We start from the raw sequence: 17,648 nt of genomic DNA, 5'->3' as shown, positions 1-17,648 counted from the left end.
GATAATGCTTTAAAAAAAAGCATGCAATAAAAAACAAGTTGCTGTCTTACAAACATGCAGCAAAAGCAGAGTTCCACCCAAGAAGCTGCTTGAGTTCTACAGGAATGCACCCTGACTGCCCTTGACAAGGGCTTTCCCTTATGAAAATAAGCCACTGTAATGACTTCCTTAATCCAAAGCTCAATAGATGCCTTGGTTGCCACCTTACCTTTTCTTGCACCACTGTACAAAACAAAGAGGTAGTCCATCTTCCAAAAATCATTAAATGACCTTCATATAAATGTATGATATATAAATATCAAAGAGGACAAGCAGACTGAGTCAAATTGATATCCCATCACGAATGAAAAATTACATACAGATCCTATGCCGGGATGTGATCTCTCAGAGACCTAACATGCTTAATCTCTCTCAGGAAACAAGAAACATCTGGATGAAAAGGCAGATGCCGGCTATTTGGGAAGCCCCATAACAGGCAATGACAGAAACTTGAACCTTCAAGGAATTCAGAGCCAATCCTGTTGACAAACTCTTGGACACAGGGTACCAAAGCACTCCAAGTGCCACCTGCTTCCTTAAACACCAATGTTTAAAAACCTTCCAAATTCTCACAGAGAGCAAGGAATGTGGAAGTTTTCCTAGTCTTTAAGATTGATAAAATAATCTATGTGGCGGATACTATCTTGCTCAATGGCCATGCCATAAGATAAAGCAAACCCAGATCGTCATGAAGAAGGTGGCCCTGTGATAGAATCCTTGTCTTGAACAAGCTGCAGCGAAGATTCATTCAGCAACTTGATGAGGTCCACATACCAAGCACAGCTTGGCCGGTCCAGAACCACCAGGACAATCAGACTTTGGTGGCCTGAAATCCTCTAAACCACCCTATCAAGGGAAATGGTGGGAAGACATAAAACACCTCTCACACAGCCACCATTGAAGCAATGCATCCAACCCAGACAATCCTCCATACTGTCTTCTGCTACAAAACTATTGTCCTTTCACATTTATGCTAGTCACATCAAATCCATGAATGGCTTTCCCTCCCAGTTTACAATCTGCTCAAATGCCCATCAAGGCAAAGACCATTTTCTGGGATCTATAACATTCCTGCTGAGAAAATCCACCTGAACGTTCTCTACTCCTGTAATGTACAATGCGGATATCAATTGCAGATTCCTCTCTGTCCCGCAAAGTAACAAATTCATGACCTTGTGCCCGCTTGATGATTCATTATGCCACTGCTGTGGCATTGTCTGACATCACTCTCATTGCCTGATCTTTGAGCAGAGGGACAAACTTAAAAAAGGCAAGATACATTTTCCTCGTTTCCAAATGACTGATTAACCACTTGGCTTCCTCCTCAGACCACAAATCTTGAGCCATCTGCCTTAGGTAATAAACATCCTACCCACAAACAGGTCGATACAGTAAAGTGTGCTCCATCGGAGCGCACTGTCAGCCTGCTCTGGATGCGTGTTTTCCCTTACCCCTTATTCAGTAAGGGGAGGAAAACACGCGGCCCACCCGCGGCACCTAATAGTGCCCTCAACATGCAAATGCATGTTGATGGCCCTATTAGGTATGCACGCACGATTCAGTAAGTAAAATGTGCAGCCAAGCCGCACATTTTACTCTAAGAAATTAGCGCCGACCCAAAGGTCGGCGCTAATTTCTTCCGGCGCCAGGAAAGTGCACAGAAAAGCAGTAAAAACTGCTTTTCTGTGCACCCTCCGACTTAATATCATGGCGATATTAAGTCGGAGGTCCCCAAAAGTAAAAAAAAAAAAAAAAAAAATATTTGAATTCGGCCCGCGGCTGTCGGGCCGAAAACCGGACGCTCAATTTTGCCGGCGTCCGGTTTCCGAGCCCGTGGCTGTCAGCGGGCTTGAGAACCGACGCCGGCAAAATTGAGCGTCGGCTGTCAAACCCGCTGACAGCCGCCGCTCCTGACAAAAAGGAGGCGCTAGGGACGCGCTAGTGTCCCTAGCGCCTCCTTTTCCCCGTTTTTCCCGCGTCACCTCATTTAAATACTGAATCGCCCGCACTGGCGAGGGGCCGGTGCGCGCGCCGGGAGAGCGGGCGTTCGTCCGCTCTCCCACGGTCTTACAGTATCGACCTGAAAGGCTGGTGTCCTTCGTCACCATCACCCAGGCCAGGGTCAACAAATCCTGAAATCTATTCACCATGCCACATTCACTTTGATGTGTGTTGGAACCTGTGATTGTGGATCCCACTTGGACAATAATCGCTCTCTGCAGGGGACTCGTATGCACTCTCGCCCAAGGAACTAGATCCAATGCCGCTGCCACTGAACCCAAAAGCTGCAAATACCACCATACTGTCAGACATCCGCGACACTATTTGAACTTGCTGCTGCAACTTCTAAATTCTTTGCTCCATCAAAAAGAACACAACCCAAACTAATTCAAACACAGCTCCCAAATACTACAGGGTGTGAAAAAGCCTCAAACTGTTCTTACAGAAACTCATCACCCAACTAAGATCCCGCAACACTATCAACTGGATGCTGGTCATGGAACTTTCCTGTTCAAACTTCACTTGTATGAGCCAATCATCTAGATACGGGTACATCAAGATGCTTTCTTTCCACAACACAGCTGTCACTACCACCATGACCTTTCAAAAGGTCTGCAGAGCTGTGACCAATCCAAAGAGCAGAGCCTGAATCTGGAAATGCCTCCCTAGCACTGAGACACAGAAACCTCTGATGACACTCCATGATTGGAATGTGTAAATAGGCCTCCGTAAGATCGAAGGAAGTCAGGCATTCTTCCCACTGCAGCTATCATGATGATCAACTTCAAAGTCTCTTTTCAGAAATAAAACACCTTTAAGAACTTGTTGACATGCTTTATGTCCAGAATCGGATGAAAAGTTCCCTTCTTCTTGGGAATCAATATACTTGGGATTCTAAAAACCTCCAGAGGGCTTCTCCTCCTCCATGTCTCTGACCTTCTTAGGGTTCTTCTTGCCCTTGGAAGATTCCACTGCCCAGATCATATCACTGGACCGAACTTTGCCCTATAGACAAAACACACTATATATATTTTACAGCCTCTTAATATAGCTGCCCGGGTCAATGAAGAGGGCACTAGCACAGCATCTCTTAGAGCCTATGCTCAAAATAAGATCGCCCAATTCCTGCTGACACTACCCCAATCAAGTGCTAGTTTTGCTGCTGCAACTCAGACCCTCATCCCCCAGCATGTGCAGAAAAGCTTTGCTGACCCGACCCTCTCTGCAGTCTCCACAGCCCCAGAACCATGGCTCCAGCCGCTCAAGTCCTGCCTCCTCAACAGAGAGCCTTGCCCCTCTCTTCTCCCCCCCCCCCCTGTTTTTTTAAACTTTACTGCACAGGAACAAACCAACAGCCCTGTCTTTTTTAAAGGAAGACAGGTGAAAGCAGGAAGTGGGGAATGGGGGAAGCACAGAAATAGAAGAAAAAAAACAGATAGTAGTGCCTGGCCTAGGTCTGCAAATCTGAGGGAGGGAGAGAGACCAATATTTCACTTCAGGAGCTACCAAAAAGGAATATTGTGTTCCCCCCAGACTATGTTCAACTGAGGAAGGATAATGAGTCTTTTACTTCAGGAGCCATCTGTCACAGCAAATCTCAACTAGGCTCACAGGCCTCAGTCTACAGTACAAGATGCTCGCCTACCATCTGCTGGAGAGAAAGAATACTGGCAGACTGAGGTCAGCATGGATGCATATATATGGGGTGACATCAGCAAACTTGTTAGTCTCTGTCTCTTGCTCAGCAGACATAACCCGCTCATTTAGACTGGTCCGACTGAAGAGGAATTTTATATCGATATACACTGGAAGGCAGCTCCCCCACCCCATTTTTTCTCTCTCCCTCTGCTGGTTTGAAGACAAAATCCCAGGTCTACTCTCTTGCAGGTGAAAGCCTGCTTCAAAGTGTTTTGTTGTTTCCTCTCAGCTGCTCAGAAATCCATCTCCATCTTTTCTGGCACTAAAGCGAAGAAGTCTGCAAATGTTGACATGTCTTGAATATACAGAGTCAACTACCTGGTACTCTGCAACAAAGAATTTCTGCTCCTGCATGTGCCTGCTGCCCGTGATCCAAGATAAACCATCCATTTACTATGAAACCTCTTCATAAGTGGACTATGCTTGTCTTATCAAATCTTGGACATGCAAACCTATAACCACTAGTAAAGGGAGATTGGTTTTAGGTTGATAAGCCCATGGTGTTCACATCTGACCTGGATAAAACTATACACTACTTTAATTATTAATACGTTTTGATGCTAAAATAAACTATATTAACAAAGTTTATGTTGTTTAAAAAGTTCCCAGGGGTCCAAGCTCAACCTCCTCCAAATCAAACAAAAGCCTTCCTCCTGTTCCATTTCCTGGTAAGAAATGGAACAGAAGGAAGAAAGGCCTCACAGAAAGAGTCAACAAAAAAAAATAGTCCCACGGAAGTAATCTTTAACAGATAAGTAATATTTTCATATCAAAATGAGAAAATGGACAGTATATAGTGCTCAATACCCAATATATTGATGGAGAAAGGAAAAATAAGGAACAGCATTTTCGACTTAATGCCCTTAAACAATCCATTTGGTGATGAACATCACCCTGTAGGTGGATCCGAGACCTTCAGACCATATACATGATTACTCTAACTTACAGGCTCCATCTTAATCAGACTATCAATTACACTATGGTGTGACCTGGCATCATCAGCTAATAAGGTGTCAAAAAAAGCCAAACCCACTCTTCAACCATCATTTTCTATTTCTCTGCCCAGAACTCGTGTGTGTACGAGTGTGCACACAGGGCCATCCCCACAACTCTGAGGCATGAACTAGACAGCTTTACACAAGCAGCTTACAAATTCCACTTTTGGAAGGTGCCTCCCCCCCAAAACAAAAGATCTGTTCATGGATAGAAGCTACTATGACATTTATAGTGAGTGTCTATTGCAGTGAACAAGGTATTCTGATTCATCTCATTTTCCAACAATTACAGCGCCACCCAAACTTCAGTATTAAATGGATTGGCATCCCCATTACTTTTACTATGAGGCCTATCAATAAATCACAGGATCAACATATATTGCTGTTTCTATAGAGAAAAATCTCTCTAAGCAAACTACTTTGTAATAAAATAAAAATAAATAGAAGGCTTTCAGCTTTTATTGTGATTTCCAATAACATCTTGCAATTAAACGCTCCATGCAGTGCGCTCATCTGCACCTGAGAACACAAAGTCCTACTAAGCCTTCACTTTCTCTCGGTAACTTGATTTTCATTTACGTTAACAGAACAAAAGAAAATAAAATAGGAACAGTCCTGTGACCAGCATCCCAGAGATCATCGGCTTAGTATGAAAGGGACAACATTGGGTACTACTGCTTAGCAGCACACAGTGGCATACGACTTCCTCCCCCCCACCAAAAACCACAGCATGTTGCAATTTTCACTGGTCTGCCTGCTATTGGCTAAACAAAAGCATCTGTCAGGAAAAATCCAGTTCTGTCTCAAGACATTGCTGCAGGGGAACCCAAAGCCCACCATCAGCTCTGCCGCCCACCCCAGGGCACTCAATTTGTCCTTTGCTTTGTTTCTTTGCCAGGGATGAACCACAGTGAAGCAGACATCTCTCTTTCACCATGCCACTCCGCAGAAAAATTAGTACATCTTCTGGCGACTGGGCAGGATGGCTTCCTTGACGAAAGAGAAGATCACCAGGATCCCCGAGCGCTTGCCTCTCTTCCCTTTGGTGAAGTAATTTGATACTACGTCATCTGTGAAACAAACAAAAAGGATAACAGGTCAAAGAGAAACATTTTTGATAGGTTTTATTTACTTGGCCCCACAACAGGGCAAAAATCATAATTTTCCCCAGACGTTCCTTGTTCTAGCCCAGACCATGTAGTGTGTCCTCCCTTCTAAGCGATGGGACAAGCTCATCCCATCATAGACATATCTGTATCCAAGTCTTCTGCCTTTGTTTTGTTTGGTTTGCAGTAGGGGAAGGGGAGGTGGCAATTCTTTTTTTTTTTGCAGGGTTTTATACACATTTTTCCTTGTGTTTTCATATCATTTTATAGCTCACTAACTTGTCTGGGGAGGTAGGCGAGCAGGGGGGTATACCTTTCCAGAAGTTGGTTTCTCTCTCTTTACCTCCAGGCAATGACCCTCGGTTATAAAATGTCTCACCGAATAGTCATCTTTACTAAGTTTTCAGGCTTCATAAAATAAAATCCAGGTGGTGAGCTACAAATCAGCAGTCTGTCCCTTCCAACAAGCATCGAAATACATTTAACATGTGATTGGGACTTATGGGCCACATTCCAAGCAGTGAGAACATGGCAAAATCTAAGGGGAAAAATGGGCAATTTTCTAAATTATTCTTTCATAAGATACTATTTGCACCATTATTTTTATGTCAGTCATGCAAGCACAGTGATGAAGACAACTTCCGCACTATCAAGTCCCTTTATGCTTGTTAGGGGTATTTAAATCTGGGTAAGAGTGAGAAAGCCAGGGCCCTCGTTCAGAGCACTGGTGGCATTTGTGGTCCTCACAGGAGATGCAAAGCTTGGTTTTCAATGCACTTATTTTTCCATATATGCATGGCATTCAGCTGTAGTGGTGTAACTACAGTGGGCCAGTATACCCTCCTAAACACACCTAGCTACTACTTACTACTAACCCCACCACTTATCACTTTCTTCAATGCTTCTCAATGTACATCATGCGATGCAAAAACACGAGAATCCCTTCTCTGTAGAACTTACAATCTAATCAAGACAAATATACAGGGCAAAACTGGGAATTTCATTTATTAAGAAAATTGATTAAAATCAATAAGGCTGAGTTCATGTGATGTGGTGAGCTGGAACAGACGCGTCTGGGCTAGCTCTGGGTGCCGCATCCCTAAATCCTCAACCATCTTCAACCCCGAGGTGTCCTGGAAGCCAATAGACTATTTTTACAATCCCACATATGTCGATTACAAACTTTATGCACTTTATGCCTTCTTCAATGCCTCCGAAGCCTGCTAAACGAGACAAAGAGAAATCACGAGTGCAGGAAGAAAAAGATGGAGGTGACTACCAGTGCGAGCAGCGGCGATCAAGAAAAAAAAATAAATTCACCGCTCCGCCCGACGATGCTGGAAATTAAAGAAGCGGTTATTGTGGCACTGGATAATAAACTGACGAGCATGTCAATGCAAATAACCACCCTCCAAGCAACTCTAGCGGAATTTGCCCAATGGCTGGATCAAGTCGAAGGCAGGGCCTCCGTTTTAGAGGATGATATGACAGCTCTCACCAAGCGAGTACATACGCTGGAGAAATTCCTCAAAGAACATACGGAGAAGATTAATGATCTTGAGAACAGATCGCGTTGATCTAATCTTAGATTCATTGGAATACTGGAGTCAATTGAAGAAAACTCGCTGCGTTAACTACTACCTGATTGGCTCCCTGATGTGCTGGGCCTACTTGACATGTATTCGACCAAGCGTTTTTCACGGATATTACTAATATATATCCCCTGATTCTGCCACCTTTCTGTATCCTTTAGGGAATGCTGACTTGTCTATTAGATGATCGTATGTGTTTTGAACTGGGGAAACCTCATAAAGTGCCAATAATGGGCTATATGAAGATGCCTCTATGGCTACTTAATCCAACTCTGATATAGTGGTTGTTGGAGAAAGGTTATAATCATTGGAAAACCCCAGCAGTCCAGTGTAACTTTGGTGGTATACAACAAACTGATGTTATACCACTCACAACTCACAGTTCTGACGCAAAGATGCTGTATTCAAAGCTTCATGCAATAAGTCTTTTAATCCCGACACTGCAATGTTTCGAGTGAATTCTCTTCGTCAGGGAATGACTTTTAAGCATGGATGGTATCCATATGTCTTGGCTGTGAAAATACACCTGAGAAAATATTCAAATACATACAATCTTTGTACTGATGCAAAAACCATCTATATCAAAAATAAAGACATGAAAGCACCCATTGTTTCACATTGCGTTGATCACCTACATGTTTTTGAAGATCTTAAATGGTTGATCATAGAACATGTTTCACCATCATGGAGAGGGGGTGACAGAGTATCTATTTTAAATTATAAAGAAAATCAGTGGATCTTTCGACTCCAATCTGTTGAACCCACCGGTCTGAATGAGAAGATCGAATGGTATACTCTTATTTAGGATGTTTTTGAGTAGTATCAGTTTTTCACATTGTGTCCCACTAGCTGGCTTCAAAGTCCCCCTTTTTGAGGACTTGAGTATACAGAGGTCCAGGATAGGACGAAAAGTACCTTCCTTCTTGGGAACCACAAAGAAGATTGAATAATGCTCCCGGCCCAGTTCGGCAGCTGGCACCGGCACTATGGCCCCCAATTGAAGGAGACGATCGAGGGTCTGCCGCACGGCTCCCTGTTTGATTAAGGACCCGCAAGGGGAAAACAGGAACCGGTCCCGAGGAGCGCAAACAAAATCCAAAGCGTAACCGCATCTTAGAATATCCAGAACCCATTGATCCGACGTGATTTGGACCCACTCTTCGTAAGAGAGAGCAATGATGCCAGACGGACCTTGCGGGTCCGTCTGGCATCATTGGATAGATTAGCGGATGTACCAGCACCCTGCGCTGCCTTACCCTGGTGGCGCCCACAAAAGGGCCGGTTCCAGGAGTGAGAACGAGAAGAGGGAGCCCGAGGTGGCTGTTGCCTCTGAGGACGCGCTCTCCGCTGGTTACGATAACGGTTTCTGGAGTAATTATATGATCTTGACGAACGGGGTCGATCTTCGGGCAACTTGTGCACTGCGTTCTCATTAAGGGACTTGATGATCTGATCCAAGTCTTCACCAAAAAGATACCTACCCTTAAAAGGAAGGGACCCCAAACGTGTCTTGGAAGAGGCATCAGCCTACCAAATGCGAAGCCAAAGGAGCCGACGCGCTGAGACCGCCGCCACCATGGTTCGGGCTAGGACCCTTAAAAGATCATATAAAGCATCTGCTCCATAGGCAACCACGGCTTCCAGTCTGTCCGTCTGGTGAGCCTCAGCGTCTGGTAAGGACTGGGAGGTGAGAAGCTGCTGCACACACCGAAGACCCGCTCGCTGTGCGAGGGAACTGCAGATAGCCGCCCGCATCCCTAAGGCCGAGACCTCAAAGATACGCTTGAGGTAAACCTCCAACTTCCGATCCTGCATATCCTTCAAACGCCGTCCCTCCAGTGACAGGAATAGTAGTATGCTTTGTGACCGCTGATACCGCAGAATCTACAGCGGGAACCTTGAGAATTTCCAAAAAATCGGCCGGTAGAGGATACAATTTTTCCATGGCTCAACCGACCCTAAGGTTGGCCTCCGGGGAATCCCATTCCTGAGTGATCAACTGCAAGATCTTGTGATGAGTGGGAAAAGACTTGGCTAGAGGCCGCAGTCCTGCTAGGAGGGGGTCCCCCTTCTTGAGAGCCGGGTCAGGCCCCACCAGTTCCAGAGGTGGACCAATATCCATTTCCTGGAGGATTTAGGGAATGAGGTCATCTAACTCCGCCGCTTGGAAGATGCGGAGGACCCTAGGGTCATCGCCCTCCACCTGGGCCGCCAAGGTGGGGTCGTCCACGTCAGGGTCCTGGGATTGTCCTACCCCTGACGAAGTCTCCCAAAGGTCGTGTCTCTGCTCTGAAGAAAAGCCCTGTGCATCAGGACTATGAATTCAGGGGAAAAGGCCTGGCATCCTGAAGGGTCACCCTCCGGGGGATCCCCCCTCTGCCTACCAGGATTAGACTCGGAGTAAGGGTCTAAAACGGGCCTAGAAGTGGGGAACGGATTATCCGTGTCCTCCTCAGAAAGCGCGGCATCAGAATCTTGCAACAAAATGGCCGCCGTTCCCGCATTGAGAGGGAACGGGGCCTGGCGCTTCCTTCCCACGCGGTCTGCAGCTCAAACGTCCTTGGTAGTAGCTGGCGCACATTCCCCCTCGGGGAAACAGCCTGAGCACAGACCCTCTTCAGAAAATAATCCGGCCCTGTCTGAGCCCTCACAAGGCGCCGCGGAGTGCATCGCCGCAGGGAGAGAGGGGGGGGGGGGGAGGCTCTCGCCTAAAATGAGCGCCGACCCGGCAACGGACGTTTGCCGCGGTCCCCCACCGACCTGAAGAAGAACTGACGGGGAATTACCCTCCCGACAGCAGGCGGCCCCGGGGAATGGTGCTTCGCGGGGCCGCAGGTCGGGACGTCGGTCGCTCCCCAAAAGGGAGGGGGGAAAACCTGGGTCAGGAGGGAGAGGCCGGCGCTACCGACTTTCACCTCAGAGAGCCGAACGGAGTCCAAAAACATTGCAGTCTTCTGCTGAAAAAGAAGATGAAACAAAATGTACACTTACCCCAACTGAGCCCTCAGTGAGGAAAATGAGAAAAGAAAGAAAGAAAACAGGCCACAGCCTGTCAGCAAGTCACCAGGCTAGAGAGCGATGAGCCAGCACCAGCAGAGAGCTCTCCCCCTGCTGTAAGAGGAGCCTTAGCAAAGTGACCTAAACTGTAAATTTAAAAGTTTCTATTTTTTTTTTTTTTTAAACTTGATCCCCCTGAGGAGGTAGCCATAAGCTAACAAGCTGGGGACCACAAGTCCCCTGCTCACATCTGCTGGAGTCAGAACGTTACTGAGAGCTGTTACAGGGGAGGCGTGGTTATATGGTTCCTCCCCTGGGAATTTTGTGTTCTGACCCCACCTGCTGGACATGGAACATAACCCACCGTCTGGAATGATCCTGGTATGTACAGGGAACCTATGGTCTAGGCTACCAAGGGGGAACATCTGAGTCCATGCTATTAATTAAGCAAGCTGAAGTAAAGTTTGTAGCTGGAGAAGATCTAATTGAAGCAAAAGTGGCAGACACAGCTACATATCATGCAATGAGCCCCTCTGCCTGAGTACCACCGGCCCTCTTGAGGACACATCCCATGGTCTAGGCCGTCATGGTAGAATTGTGGAGGAAAAGAAAAAATCCACAATTAGCAGGTTAGAAAATATCCTCTAGAACATTTTACCCAAGGGTTTTGCCCTAATTTACAGAGGGAATACATATGCATGCACTCTCCTTTTGAAAACCGCTGTGGGTACAAAGCACCTGCACCTTTTCCTTCAGGTAGAATTTTGCTGGAAAATTCCATGCAAAAAAAAAAAAAAAAGTTGAAAATGCAACCTACAAAAGCCCCTGGAAATGCTTCCTCTCAATGCAGCTGAAAGTTTGTCTCACGATGCATGAACAACGTTTAAGTGCACTGAAGGAGGGCAATTTCCAGGCGGCTGACTAATATGGGCAGAGCTTTCTACTTGCATCAAATACTTTGAAAATTGCCCTTTTAAAAACACAGGGCAGCAAAACCCCCTAATTCCAGACAACAGAAAAACAATTGAGGGCTAACACAGATGCCCAAAAAAAATTCAGTTCATTTGGCATGGAGAAGGCACAGCTTCAGTTTCAGAATGAACACATTATTTAAATAATGTTTCAGGGGAATTAGGCCATTTCTTCTCATACTGCTGCCACGGCGCAATCAATATTCACCATTACGTAACCGGGAACAATTTTACTTTTACCTGATCACAGGCGACTTCTCAGCAGCACACTCAGGGGAAATAAACTGCCCAGAGTTAAAGGGTGACATGGGCCTGAATCCAGGAGAAAACAAGCTAAGTATTCTACTAATATGACAAACAGATCAGGGGTGGCCAACTCCGGTCGGTCCTCAAGAGCCACAAAGAGGCCAGGGTTTTCAGAATATCCACAATGAAAATGTATGAGATAGATTTGCATTTAATGGAGGCAGTGCATGCAGAGCTATCTCATGCATATTCATTGTGGATATCCTAAAAACTGGCCTGTTTGTGGCTCTCAAGGACTGGAGACTGCCACCGCTGAAATAGATAATACGAAAGTTTTTTTTGTTACTGCATGTGCAGTGTCTAACTTGGTTTTCTTATTTTCCAGTAGTAATATAAGAGGTCGTCTGGGTTTGCTACCTGCATTCCGAACAATTTTTTTTTCTTATACCTAAAATACCTTTGGACACATTTCCCATCAGGATCCAAATGCCCCTGTATAGCTAGTTTTGTGAGAAAGCGGTGGCAGGAATTTATCAGATTCGGCCTCACTTGGTTTATTCATGTTCGAGTTATTGCTAGCTTGAATAAAGATAAGAAACCAAAACAAACTACAGCAAGAAAAACAAATAAGCATAAACTATAACTAAAATAATATTTTCCCGGCATCCACATTTTCTAAAATATAGCAGGATGCGTTGACATACTTGCAACTCTTGTACACATACTTAAAAACCATGCTCTGGTCTCCTGCGCCTGTTATGATAGTACTAACAGCCACATGGTTGTGTTTATGGCTCACAGGAGAAGTGCCATCAAGTCAGACTTTGGATGAGCTATGGGAAAGCAGAAAAAAAACCTGAGGAACTGAAGACAGGTAGAAGCAGGTTCCACAGTTCTGGGGAAAGAGAGAGAGAGAGAGAGAGAGAGAGAGTGCCTTGGTGACTGCACAACGGCGGCCGCTAGTGGTCAGTTTCAGAGCACGTGTTTAGCGATTGCTGGAAGCAGAACAGTCTCTGGCATCTGGCCAAGGATTGTCGCTATGGTGGCTAGGCTGGTTGGGGGGTGGGAAGGAGGAGGGGGGCTCCAAAATCCTCTCCCTGGTCGCTGCTCCAATTGAGACAGAAGCCCAAAGCAGCAGGAGGAAGCCGACAGGCCAAAACCACCCTCTGAAGAGAGCTTTTAAAATAATCTAACTTCTGTGCCAACCCCCACAAAAGCATCTGAAACAAATTCCTCAACTTGCACCTACCAATTAAAATCTCAATCTGAATCTCCAGTAATACCATTAACTTAAAAGCAACTAATTTAATTGGTTTTGTGCTTTATGATACGGAGAGGACGCTTCCTGCAAAGGCTAACCCTCCGCAGCTCAGCCACCCAGCAGAGAAGCCCTGTCCCATACACAGTGCTGAATGTGAAAAGATAGCCCACAAGATGCTGTTGTGGTTCCTGGGTGACAAGCCCGTGTCCTTCTCACTGAAGCAGGATGCAGTACCGGCTCCACTCACCTTGCACGGGTGCAGCGTGTCCTCTCTCTCTCTCTCTACGACGACGAGGAATCCCCAGCTGAGACCGCCCCTCTTCACAAGTTAACCTATCCATCTCTTTTCTGAATAGACAGGAGGTAAATAATAATAAAAAAAAATAAACACACTTACCCCCTTGCTGCACTGTTGATGGGAGGACATTCTCTCCAGCAGAGAGTGAAACAAAAAAAGCAAAGGGAACAAGCCACAGGCAAAATGTGAAGTATGCAAGCACCTGTCAGAAGAAGAAAAAAAAAAAAAACCAAAGAAAAATTAACTAAGAACACAGTGATGTAAAGGTTGGCCTAACACTCAGCACCAGTGTGATGCAGGCCCATAGAAAAACAAGAGCAAGGCTCCTGATCCCAAAGGAACAGCAACACAAGAGGGACATTTGTCCCTTTATTTTCTGAATTCTGGGGAACAGTGACATTCTTAATACCATAAACAACTATAGTGGTTTGTATCAGCATCTAAAGAGGGAGCCTATAGGATATTCTACACATACAAGATGAAGACCAAAAAGTCAGTTCAACAATCTACAAGTATTTCTCACCTATTCTTTTTCCCTCATGCATTCTCCATCTCCCCAATAGATCTACTGGCCTCTTTTACTGGCACCATAATCAATCCTAGTCCCTCTGCTCCTGTGTGTCAGACATGCCCACATGACTTTTCACCAGCGTGACAGATTTCCTTATGTACGTTGTCTTGTAGTTACCCTATTCTCTCTTACCTTCCTAGTATTGTTATTTCTATTACTGGTTGACAGGAAGCTTTTAATCCTCCCGATCTGGCCAGGGTCCAAACAATTTTGTTTCCCTAGTATGGGGTTGGGTAGCAGGGTACTTGATGGCCCTACCCCTATTTTATACAAGTTCTCAATTTCAGCCCAAAAGAGGACCAGTCTCAGCTCATGACACAGACATTAAATTTGACCTCAGCCAAATAGGTGAGGAAGCGAAATGACTGTAATGTGGTCTTGGGCTTTGCCCTCTATAGTCAGGGAACACATTTTCCAGTACTGCGCGGCAAAAATCACAGCCAACATTTTTTTGAGATACTACTGAGTTTGCTTTGCAATAGAGGGAATGCAAACTTTTGCTCTTCCTCTTATCTGAATCAGGAAGAAAGCATTTGCTTTCAATCAGCGCATTTCAAAGCAGATGTGACCTCCTGCCAGTAGGTGGTGCTGGCGAAGAGGCTGAAGTGCAGGTCGAAGGGGGAGCGTGGGAAAGACCAAAAGAGTAGAGAGGGAAGGAAAGATGGGATGAGAAGAGGCAGATAAAGACAGAAAGAGGATGAGGAGGGAGTAAAAGGTTGTTCTTATGTTCTTCTCATAGGGAAGAAGAAATGGAAACTGTGGAGAGAGAACAAAATACCAGGGAGAAGTTACGAAGGCTGATGAAGAAAAGTTAAAGAAAGCAATGGTGAATTGAAGAGGGAGAAACCAATACAGAAAGTAGGTTGGTTTGGGGAAGGAGAGAGGAAATACCATATGGGAGAAAGATGAGGGGAAACAAAGACCAGGAAAAAGATTTGTTTTAAGGGGAAAAAAAAAAAAAATCAGATGTAATAGAAAAAAAAGATTGAAATAAAAAAACACCAAAGGTTTAAAAAAATATTTCAATTTAATTCTTTATCAATTTTTATTATACATTCAAACAAATTTGCTACTCAGTTCTGACTGTCTGCCACACAAATGTGTTGTCATAAACTATTGAAGTGTATAGCAAAGTGAACCAACAAAACATGTACAAGATCTGGCCAGATCCATAAAAAGGAGATGTCCTCAAGTCCAGCCGGCTGGGATCTACATGGGTAGAAACTAGGGTTTCGTGGGGACACTCCAGGAGAGAGGGGGTGCCAGCATGGCCATTTGGCTAGGGCCTACAATGTTCAAGGGGCCTACTTTTGTTGGGCAAAAATGTTAAAAAAAGCTAAATATATCTATTTCTAACATGTATAAATAAAAACATTTTCAATTGTGATTGAAGAATTTGCTAACAAAAAAGCTCGTAAAGCCTTCTTAAATAAATAAAAATCTGGGAAATTTAGAAAACGATTACTCTTATTAGGTATCACCTCAGAACTTTACATAGGGGCCTAATTCCTGCTCTCTCCGGCCCTGCGTGGGGAGAATGGCTGAATCCGCTTTCAGCCGCATTACAAAGAGATGTTCACGCAGGCGTGCTTGGAAAACGTGTGCATGCACTTTGAAAAACACGTCTGCATGCGGACTTTACGCCTTCATTTGAGGAGTGCACTTTTTATCATGACATGACAACCCAATCTTCAGACCCAAACTATGTGGGTACTTTGTGTAGGACTATCGGCTTTGGTTGTACTGGTGGAAAAAGTACATGCACAATCTTGTTATGTGCCTTATTGAACTGCAATCTTTCCAAAACTTCACATGTTCCTTTTTACCCATTTGTCATTTTGCTATAAAGTGCACTAACTCAGGGATTCTCAAGCCAGTCAGGTTTTCAGGACATCCACAATGAATACGCATGAGATAGATTTGCATACGATGGAGGCAGTGCATGCAGATCTCTTTCATGCATATTCATTGTGCATAGCGTGAAAACCCTCCTGGCCGAGTGTGTTCAGAGGACTGGATTGAGAAGTACTACACTAATCTAATCAGCTTCCTACCAAACAGGTAGAACAGGAATTATGCAAGTTTATCCTCATGTAGCCTAGTCAGTGTTCCTCAATTCCTTGCCTCTTTGGGACTTCCAGCTCAGTCTGGTCCCTTCTGGGGCTTTGGAACCATTAACCTTCACTTTAATCCTGCGTTTCTTCTACATTTCATTCCCTACTTCCATCCTCTTTATTATCCAGTTATTGCAGTTGCAAGTCCTTGGTAGTAAGCCACAGATTACACGTATCCTGAAATCCCACCCATAGGTGTCGCTGTTGTGCTAAGGGTTTCCGTTTGCACGGCATCCCCAGTGCCAACCTGCCCAAGGGACAGAATACAGGTCTGGGAACTGAATCCGAGTGTGCCACGCGACAGCACTGACACCGAGCTATCGGGCTGATCCTGATCCTCAGCTCTAGCTACCAACATTCCTCAGAACAGAAATACATAACCCTAGTCTGAGCGATAGAAATGCACCTGGTTTCCTAAATACCACACAGCTATGCAAACGAACCTGGCTTTCAGACCAAAGAGTATGCAAGGATGTCTGATGAGTATTCATTGTGGATACCCTGAAAACCAGATCTATGCGCGACCTTCGAGGAACAGGGCTCCGCACCTCTGCACTGGAATCCATCCAAACTATTGCAGTTCAACACCTACCAGTGACTATGCTTCCACTGCCAAATCATCTGACAAGACATAAGGCAATAATTCACCTGGGGGTGGCAAAGATTAAATCTAGCTCTAATCTTCCAGTCTAACCGCTGGTTATCCCCAGGAGACCGACCTAACATCATCACACCTGGCATCACATGATATTTCAGTTATTTAAATTGGCAGATTGTTCCTCCAATCTTTAAGGTCTGCAGACTCTGAGCAACTCCTCCCCCACCCCAAATCTGCAGGGCTGGGATAAGTGACTCCCCTATAGCTGTGTCATGACACCGAGATGTCTGCTCTGTATTTCTCAGCCGTCGGTTGATAGATACCGTAACTATATTACTGAATCACCCTGGCTTTCATAGCAGTAGACTGTGTGCAAAGTTTCTTTTAATATGCTGGACTTTAAACTGTACACATCAGCAATGCTGCTAGTTGTAGTTGAAAGTATGCGGAACATAAAAATGATCACTTGTGGGATGAATGGAGAGGAGGAAAAACCAGCGGTGAGAGATGCAACAAGATTTTAAAAAGACACAGCAAGTTAGCCAATACAAGAGTTCCCCCTAGAGTCAACAAGCAGCCAGGCCAGCACAGAATGACCAGAGGTGCTAGGCTGTACAGTACCAAGAAATGTGCAAGAGACCTGCACGATGACGATCCACAGCAAAGATATAAAACAGTTTCATGTCACATTTCCAATGTAATCCTGGTCACAAAGCTCATGCAAAGCTTTATAAGCTAGCATGATAAAGTGCCTTAAATGATGACTGGCTCCTAAAATAGAAACAATATGACGAAAATATACATACTCATCTAAGCCCAGGTTCACTGCATACAGTGATCCAAGCTGCCGCCGGGCAGATTAGCAATTGCAGTACAAAGGCACTGCTCAGAAACTTGATGCAATTTGTGGGAGGCAGGCTGCAAGGACAGATAGGGGCAAAAAACCCCCCCAAAAAACCCCAAACCAATGCTTAGTATCACGGCAGTTTCATTTCTAGCAGCCGGCACAGCTCCAGCCTCCAGGTCATGGAAAGAAGGAATTGACACCAGTTTGAGGTGGGGAGAAGTTGCCATGGAGTTTGGAGATGAGGCCAGCTGGGAATAGGGAATTAAAAACAAGGAGCAAGAAAAAAAAAGCCCACACACAAAAAACTAACTTAT

The 17,648-nt window shown here is 45.1% G+C and overlaps 1 protein-coding gene across 1 annotated transcript in view; it reads right to left on the bottom strand.

Annotated features, from left to right (window-relative positions):
* Positions 1 to 5,174: 5,174 nt before the first annotated feature.
* TEX261 (testis expressed 261) overlaps positions 5,175 to 17,648 on the bottom strand; it is a 41,354-nt gene continuing 28,880 nt past the window's right edge. Inside the window, exons 5-6 of the mRNA XM_029594257.1 lie at positions 13,304 to 13,406; positions 5,175 to 5,803 (exon numbers count right to left, since the gene is read on the bottom strand). Of these exons, the coding sequence (XP_029450117.1) occupies positions 5,688 to 5,803; positions 13,304 to 13,406 (219 nt within the window). The 3' untranslated portion in view covers positions 5,175 to 5,687. The remainder of the gene's footprint in view (positions 5,804 to 13,303; positions 13,407 to 17,648) is intronic.

This window comes from Rhinatrema bivittatum, chromosome 1, assembly GCF_901001135.1.
Source record: "Rhinatrema bivittatum chromosome 1, aRhiBiv1.1, whole genome shotgun sequence".
Classification (NCBI taxonomy): Eukaryota; Metazoa; Chordata; class Amphibia; order Gymnophiona; family Rhinatrematidae; genus Rhinatrema; species Rhinatrema bivittatum.
This window is presented reverse-complemented; position numbering and strand designations above follow the sequence as displayed.